The sequence below is a fragment of the Episyrphus balteatus genome, chromosome 2 (genome assembly GCF_945859705.1).
Source record: "Episyrphus balteatus chromosome 2, idEpiBalt1.1, whole genome shotgun sequence".
Classification (NCBI taxonomy): domain Eukaryota; kingdom Metazoa; phylum Arthropoda; class Insecta; order Diptera; family Syrphidae; genus Episyrphus; species Episyrphus balteatus.
Window position 1 is genome coordinate 25,579,752 of NC_079135.1, and position 9,064 is coordinate 25,588,815.

Consider the following 9,064-nt stretch of genomic DNA (forward strand, 5'->3'; position numbering starts at 1 on the left):
AGAGGAAATTTTCCCAATAGTAATTTTGTCAATAGAAGACATTTTGTTTTACTAAATTTAAAGAACTTGTTTTGTTTTAAAAGCATTTATGTCTTACAATCTCCAATTTTGCTAGCATTACTCATTACCTATTTCTACTTTTTGTATTTCTCATGTTCTAACTCATTTCCATTGTACGGTCAAAATCCGCGAGAATTATTGCGTTTTTTTCATAACAGATTTTGAACCAAACCCTCTCCGAAATGAAATTTTGGCTACAGGCCTGCTTTGCATATAACAGCAAAGAATTTTTTTCTTTTTTTTAAAGATGTGTTTTTATTCAAATTAACTAGTTGTGTGCGTGGTTTATTTGGTTTTTGTGGGTTTTTCGTCAGTAATTTAAAACAATTAAGAATTACTGAAGCTGTCACTTTTCATCAAACTGACATTGGTCGCCAAATTGTCAAAACATTCTCTTGGAAGATATAACCTTTTTATGTGTAGGTACTGTAATAGCTTTAGAATTTTTTATCAAAATCTTAGGAACCGTTTTCAAGAAATTAAAACCTTTCTTAAATTAGTATGTGGTAGCGATCGTTATTATTTTAAGTTCAAAGAAATTAATTTAAAAAAATCTTTATTTCTAGTCTTTAAAACACGCTAAACACCAAGTTCGAAGTGAAGTGAATCGACCTATAAGTTTGGTCTGTAGGTTCTTTTACAGAACGATATCCTGACAGACGGATTTTTTTTAATGACTTTTTTCATGGTAAGCTCATGATGAGTTGTCATAATGTTGACATGTACTGTTGATCTGCAATTAAGTGAGTGGTATATTTTAGTTTATGTAACGAGATAAACTCTCTTGGGAAAAAAAGCTATATTTATGTATTTGTTTGAAGGCTTCCAAAATTGTATGGCTAAATATGTATGTACATTTTGTTTCTGTGCATTATGTAAAAAGCTGTACCTATCTAAAATGAACTTTACGGTCGATCCTAGGATTATTCTGAGACTCTATAAAAATCGATTACACACTTGATGTATAAAAACTTGGCTAGGAAGAGGAAGCCAATGATTAAAACAACTTTTTTTCGGCAACCCTGCTTTTTCATTCTTAAATGCCGGTGTTCACCTGGTACCCGATATAAATCTATAAAGAAAAAACCATCACATTCTTCATTTATGTCATTTTAGGTTTATCTCAAACCAGTTGAGGATAGTTATGTGCTCACATTAAAACTCTTGGTATTTAATGGCATACTTACTTCTAGTACAGATCTCACCTGTAAAAAAGTGAGTAAAAACCTACTAAAAAAGAAGTTCCGCTTTTTTATGAGGAAATCAGGTAATATTGTGGTGACTCAACTATTTATTCGTCGTCAATTGTATAGTTAAATTAACAAAAAATGAATAGTTGAAACACTTATTTGAAGTCCTCTGTATTTATGTATAACATTATCACACTCTATTTTGAATTGTCTATCCCAAATTCATCTAAAAAAATTCTTTTCAAAATTCAAACGATTCTATTATTATATTCAAAATGATTCTATTTATCTGTTTTTCACAAATAAAAATGTTCTTTTGAAATTTTCCTAAACGCTCTCCTTTGATAAATCCAATATATAGTATATATTTCGACTCTTAGTTAAAAACCAAACCCCTAAAGCTATATTCTCGAATCAGTTTATTTAGAATCTTATAGTCATTAAGAAAATGCTCTGCTTTGAAGTATTCCACCTCAAAATCAAAAAAAAAAAAAAAAAAGTACCTACACCCGCTCTCAAAACCGCACTGGTGTACAACAATCATTATTATACACCGTTATTTGTTTAGATACAAATTTTTTATTTTTCAAAATATTTAGCGAGGAGCATCAAAAAATCAAAAGAAAATTCAAAATTTTCTTCGTGCATTATTACTAAGCAGCAAATACACACGCAGTGGGATTGCTTGTATCGCCACTCTCCTCCACACTACTATCTGACCGCATGCTGCCATAACTATGAAAGATGCAAAGCCGCATTTTAAAACAAATACCCAAGGAGAAACGGCATTTTTATGGCTATTTGAAAATTTCGGAAACTCTAGAAAATCTCTCGCTCTTCGACAATCGACAACAAGAATAACAAAAACAACACAAAAAAATCAACTTTTCAAAAAAAAAAAAAAAAAAAAAACAGAAATCAAAATAAAGAAAATCCATCATCTCTGTTTTTCAAAAATGTTCGGCGGGATTTTTTATGGCACACAGTGCGGTTTAATATTTGCCTTTCATGTGTGTCTTTTACGATCACAGATCATCTCCTCACATTGGTGGTGTGCTGGCTAGCAGCTATTATAGAGAGATACAATTTTCCTAGGACTGCAGGCAAAACCCATCAAATCTCAGATCGGGAGGGTGGTTGTTTCTGTTTGTAAAACAAATACTAGAAGACGAAAATACAACGCATTATTGTTTTTCCAAGAGAAACATCTCATTCACTTGTCCTTAACACAACGGGGGAGGAGGAGACTGCATAACATTGGAGATATTATACTTTACTTACTGTTACTTTTTCATATAGCTCTGCTTGAATTGGAATTTCCCATCCCTCAGATAATCAGTCTTCGTCTTACTTCCAAACGGAACCGATCGTGGAATCTTTAATAATATTTCATTTCATTCTTCTGATCTCATTTGGTAAAAAATTGTTTTCGAAAAAAATGCTTCCGTCGCCGCAATATTTCGCAACTTGTCCGTCGGGTATTGGTTCTTTGGACGATTTGAATAGTCCTGCCTTGCGTGGCGACTTTTTGTGTTCGACATCTATTCCGGAAGCAGCTTATTACTATAGCGGAATACATCCTTTGTTTCGTATGCACGGTAATAGTTTATGGCCCTTGCCATTTAGTTCGCTATTGAAGACATCCCATCGACCGGAGAAACCACCATTTTCGTATATTGCACTGATTGCAATGGCTATTAGCAGTGCACCTAATCAAAGACTGACCTTAAGTGGGATATATAAATTTATTATGGATAAGTAAGTTTAAATTGTTTTTTTTTTTTTGAAAAGCCAAAAACACCCTTTTGAAAAGAATGGTTTTAAGGCAGATTGAGATTTTGGACACAGGATACGGAAACCATTTGTTCACATTCTGTTATCTCGAAATATCTTTTTTAAGTGATGTCTCGAATTCGATTTTTGTACTAACTTACTTACTATTCTTACTAATCTACCGACTTATGACTGGTTCTACCTGAAAAGGGTAGGTCTCTATTTTTCACGGTGCATCTTTCAGCTGTCCGGTTAAAGTATTATTACGTCTTTCATTATATTTTTGAATAACATCGCTAAATCGACATTATGTGTAGGAACAGCTCACAAATGTGAACTATTAGGTATATTTTGTTCGCTTTTATCGGACATATGAAGGTATAAAAAACCAACTATCTTTTTTGAAAGATTCAAGTTTCAACTCAAGAGTCACCTTTTTCATCAATTGTCTAACACCCTGTGCCATAAAGCAGGACTAGTAGCAAAAAACTACAACGAGTTGGTATAGTTTTGAACCCATTTATGAATCTTTTCACACCAAACGATAACATTTCAGATTTCTGCAACATAATTTATTACGAAATATTGTTGTACCGTTAATACCGAAATCTAGATTTTTTTTAGATTCGATGTTAAAAGAATATATGAAACCGTTTTCTTTAAAACACCTTCGGATATTGTTTGTATTGAGGTTTTTCAATAACTTTGAGGTGGGAGTCTTCGTTGGTTCAATTCTTTATTTCTTCCAGGCCTTTCCTTTCTGCAGCAGGTTTTAGATTCCTTAGCTATGTATTACGTTCTACAAACTTGTGACGAGCTTATTTTTGAAAAAAAATTGTAATACATATAACGTTTTCTTGTCTCACTCCACCGTTAAGAAATTAGAACATTACAAACTTTCGCATGTAATTTAAATAAAATACAAATTTAAAAAAAAATATATCGTAGCGTCGGTCGACTTAAAATTTACACCTTTTAACTCCACTTTTACACTTTTTAGAAAATAAAATATTTCTTTGCATGTTAGCACTTTTGAATTCAATATCAGAACGCATATACTTACAAACCTGATTCAAGCTTATTTGAAGTCCTTAACTGTCCGATTTCTTACTTGCGGCTTTCTCAACACTTTGTGAAACTTAAACTACCAAATAGAGAGGTACAAGAATTTTGCCTATAAGACAATTATTAAATTTTCAATTTAAAAATATAAATCCTACTTGAAAATTATACAATAAAAAAGAAACCATTAATAACGAAATCGTTGGAATGTCGAGGACAGAATTGCAACTCAGTCGCCTCTTGGATGATTTCTAGATTACAACTAAAATGTTCATGGTTCAATCAATCAATCGATATATACCTATGTAAAATAATAAAATTAAATTTTCAAATAAATTTTCAAATAAAAGAACAGCCCTGTTTTGACACACACTTACATACATGGTGTCGGTGTGTAATGCAGACCTGACTTAATGGTTGCCATGAAAACTTTTAATACGTTTTAAGTCTCTAACTCCATAGCCACTTGTTTTTTTTTTCGGAGCTGCGTTCCTATGGACTCCATTCCACCAGTACATACTGCCAAATACTTTTATTTCTAAGTGCAAAAAATAAATATTCCGTAATAATTTTTTTACTTTTGATTTTCATAGCATGTTTAACATTTGTATTAAGTTTGGAAAAATACGTACATATTCCATTGGGTGCAATGCTAGCATTTAAAAAGTCTTATTTTTTTTAACTAAAAAAAACACCCTTTAGCCCAGAATATTGCGATGTGCATATTTTGCGATTTTTTATCATGTATATGAAAATTCCAAGCAAATTTGTATTAGGCTGCCACTTATTCTCAGCATTAAGAGTAATTGGTAATATTCTGACTGTTGTGGACTGCAGTGCGAAATGTTTTTATTTTATTCAATTATATTTATATAAAGCAAAATTGTTCTAAGTCACAAAAGGCAAATTTTACAGAGGACAATTTTTAAGTTTCAAATTGGTTTAAAGAGACATTTTTCTGCTCGTTCGCCATTCAAGTTATGTTTTTTATAAAGTTTGTTCTTTTCTTTTGAGTAAACCGTACAAGTTTACCTCATTAGTAGATGCATACTATTTTTAAATATTTTTTAAAACTAAAAACCCATAATTGGACAATTCCAATACAAGTACGAACTTTCCTCAAATAAAAAGTGGACTTAGAACAAAATATGATGGAACTTAGAACAATCAAGAATACTCGGGCTCCTTTTCAAAAGGCTACTTTTCTGTTTTTATAGTTCTATTTCCAATTAAATTATGTTATCTGCGGAATGAAATTTTTTGACAAAAACGGTTTTCAAATTTGGAAAGAGCACCCTCAAATTAGTAAAACTACATTATTATCTCATTTTCGATAAAAAGTGGATTAAGAACAATTTTGCCGACGATATGTATTTATTATTATTTATATAAATATAATTAAATAAAGCAAAAACATTTGCGTTAAAATTGTTACGTATACACCATAGTGAATTTCTTAGTTTCGTCTAATTTAATTATCACGGATTTACTAACTGTCAAAATTTTGATTGTGGTGTTTACAGAGACCTGCATAGTTTTTGTTTTCTTTCTCATACGCAAAAAAAAAAAAAACCTTTAATTATAAAAATTAAAAACATGAAAAATTTGATGACATGGTCTCTATTTAGAGTTCTTACTTTTTTTAAAACAAACAAGTTTAAGGCTAAAATTTTTGAAAAAAAAAAACATTGATTGGGAGTTTTGAGGACTTTTGAATTTTTCAGTGCAAATTTTGCACTTTGAATGTCTCCTAACGTATGGTATACAATGACAAATAACTATTTTTGGTACATTATTCTCGAGGTGCAAAAACGATTGCCGTTTGAATTTTTGAATTTTTGATTAAAAAAAAAAATATTTCTTTTTTGGGGATTTTATAAAAAATGATATTTAGTATGAAAGTTACTATAAAAAATTGTTTTTTGAATATTTAGTAAACGTAGAATAAACGATGATTAATGATTTGTATATCCTTTACTCAAAGTGAACAAACATTGCTATATGAATTATTGAAAAAAAATAATTTTTGGAATGAAAGTTTTCTATAATAAAAATTGTTTTTTGAATATTTTTTAAACGGACAAATATGTTATATTAATTTCTCTAACCAAATGAAGCAATAAAAATAAAAGATACTTTTTTAATACATTCGAAAAAAAAACGAAAAATAGGGTTTTCATTTTTTTTCTTCTAAACTTAAGCTCTAAATAAAACAATCAAGAAAACACCTAATTCAAAGAACTAAAAGAGGACTATGTATTTTACAGTTCAATATGCTCAATATTCACAAATAAAACTCTGCCAGCCGTTCGTTTGTTTTATTCGAATGAATTAAAAAAAAAAAAAATTTTAACACCTACCAAACAGTTTTTTTTTTTTTTGAAAATTTTAATTTTTATAAAATAAATGTTTTTCCTTGCCAAAAATAAAAACAAAAAAAAACAGATAAATCACGACTCGTGTAACTTTGAAAAAAAAAAATGCTTTGTCTTAAGATCTTCCATCTCCAGAGTTTAATATTAAAATTTAAAAATCGCTTAAAAGTTGTGATTTATTTTTTTTGTATCCCTTAATTTGGTCCTTTTAAGAACATCTATCTTCTTAAGTGCGAAATAAGAACAAAATTTCTTTACGATATGTATTTTTAAAGTTTTTCCTCCTTGAGACATGCAAGTTCATTGAGATGAGAACGTTATGTTTTTAAGCATTTTTTAAATTACTAAATAATTTAAAAACAAAAAATTATGAATTCACACGCAATTTCTTAATTTAACAAAAAATAAATATTTTTTTCTTTAGATTCCCATATTATCGAGAAAATAAACAAGGCTGGCAAAATTCAATTCGTCACAATCTCTCTTTAAACGATTGTTTTGTTAAAGTTCCCCGTGACAAAAACACCATCGATGAAAGTGATGGCGTGGGTAAAGGTAGCTATTGGATGCTGGACTCATCTGCCAATGATATGTTCGAACAGGGCAATTACCGCCGAAGGCGTACCCGACGGCAAAGACAAAGCTCCAAGTCATTGCTTGGCGGTGAACATGTAAGCAGTTAAAATCTTTAAAATTTTCTTTCCAATAAAAAATAATGTTCAATTTAATTTTTATTTGATCAAAGGACCTTATGTGCTCACCAAACTCCCATCAGTCAGATCTCCAGTTATCTTTCAATCCAACGACTGATTTAGATGCTCATCAATTTAGTGCACTCAATTACACCGACCGCATTACTGAACTACACCGACAGTATTTAGCTTCAATAGCTCCGTTTAACATCCTTTTTCGCAATAATAACACATCCACATCAGCCTCCTGTAGTTCGTCCTCTGTCAATTTCAATGCCGGCCAACATCATAGTCGAGACTTTGACCTAGACACCCAATCAACTCAATCAGATAACTCGTGTAGCAGCCCCAAAGTCCCCCAACAACAACAACCATCCAGCTACACATCTATCAAAGGATCAACGTCATCGTCCTTCAGTATTGAGAACTTAATAAAGAAAGACTAACACTTTCTCATAAAAATATAAGCTAGCGTACTAGTAAACGACGATTGTGAAAGATTGGCACAGCGGAGAAATCGCTCGCTGGTGAGAAATGAAGGCGAATTATTTTAACCCTCTTAATGAGCTTTTAATAGCCAAGGGGTCTGTCCGGTGTTGCGGATTTTCACATCACAAAAAAGCCCCTGCCGTCCAGTTTGACACCAATAATGCCACAATTCCAGGATAGAATTTGAGGGAGTTCTTTTCATATCTATAAAACCCCTTTCTTTTTGTGAGTATGGCGCTGTATCAATTTAACTGGGATGTATCTCTTCTTCGTTCGACAGAGAGATGATTAATCAATGTCATCACAAAAGCTGATGGACTGAGGGCTGATTGAAAATGAAAATAGAAGAACTGCCGCGCTATTTAATTATGAGACATTTATAAGCCCTACGAGTTGAAATTTTCCATACACAAATGACAAGTAGGACTGAGTGACAACACAATTGCAACCTTTTTCTCCATCCATAACTCATCTTCTATTCTTTATTGATAAAAGGGAATAAATAAACATTAAATTCGTATTTTTTTTTTTTTTTTTATTTTGATGTGATAATATTGACGATGAAGGAAAATGGAAATGCAAAACCCTCGTTTTTGATAATGATGCCTCTACTTAATCACTTGTTATATTGTAGCTCTATTGATAGATAGTTTGGTAATCTCTGAAAATTTATGCTAAATTAGGTTTTTAATTTTTTTTTTTATAATTGAAAATTTAATTTGCATAATTGTATTTTATTCATGAAATAATGTTAAAAGATAACCCTTGTATAGCTCTAGCTTATTGTTAATTTTAAGCAAAAAATTAAAAAAAAAAAATAGAATATAAAAAAATTGTATTTTGTACTTAAGGAAAACAAGTAATAGTCCGGTCAAATTAGACATTTGAGGTTACATAAATTCCCAGCAAGCTGAAAATTGGTAGGATTGTTGGAAATACCATCATAAATAAAATTTAAAAAGTCCTCATCGATCCGAGTTGTGGAAAAAAATTTACGGGGGGTCAAAGGTCAAAAAAATGGGTTTTTCACGATTTTTAGCAAAACGAAAAGTCTTATCAAAAAATTTTCAATGCGAAAATTGAAGACCAGCTTATTATCTATAAAAAGTGTCATGACACTTTTTTTCCTCAGACCCACCGTTTTTGAGATATAACGATTCAAAAAGTTGAAGTTGAGTTGTAATCGTCATAATCAGGCATATTTTGAAAAAAAAAACTCCCAACAGAAAAGTTCCTGAAATTTTACTATCTTTTAGCTTGAATTTCGTTCTTCAATGGTTAAGAATATGGAGAAAGCAAAAAAAAAAGGAAATTTTCTCAATTTTTCCGATTGGGAGCCATTCTCCCGAAACAATTTCCCTGGGAATTTTTCTTTAGAATAGGTCTGAATATAAACAGGGTGTGTGATAGGGAATGGACAACC

The 9,064-nt window shown here is 31.0% G+C and overlaps 1 protein-coding gene across 1 annotated transcript; it reads left to right on the plus strand.

The window, feature by feature from the left end:
• The first annotated feature begins 2,654 nt into the window (after nt 1-2,654).
• LOC129910842 (fork head domain-containing protein L1) lies at nt 2,655-8,320 on the plus strand. The gene is made up of 3 exons (XM_055988428.1): nt 2,655-3,008; nt 6,885-7,131; nt 7,206-8,320. The coding sequence occupies exons 1-3, from the start codon at nt 2,689-2,691 to the stop codon at nt 7,596-7,598; spliced, it is 960 nt and encodes a 319-aa protein (XP_055844403.1). The 5' UTR covers nt 2,655-2,688; the 3' UTR covers nt 7,599-8,320.
• Nucleotides 8,321-9,064: the final 744 nt, after the last annotated feature.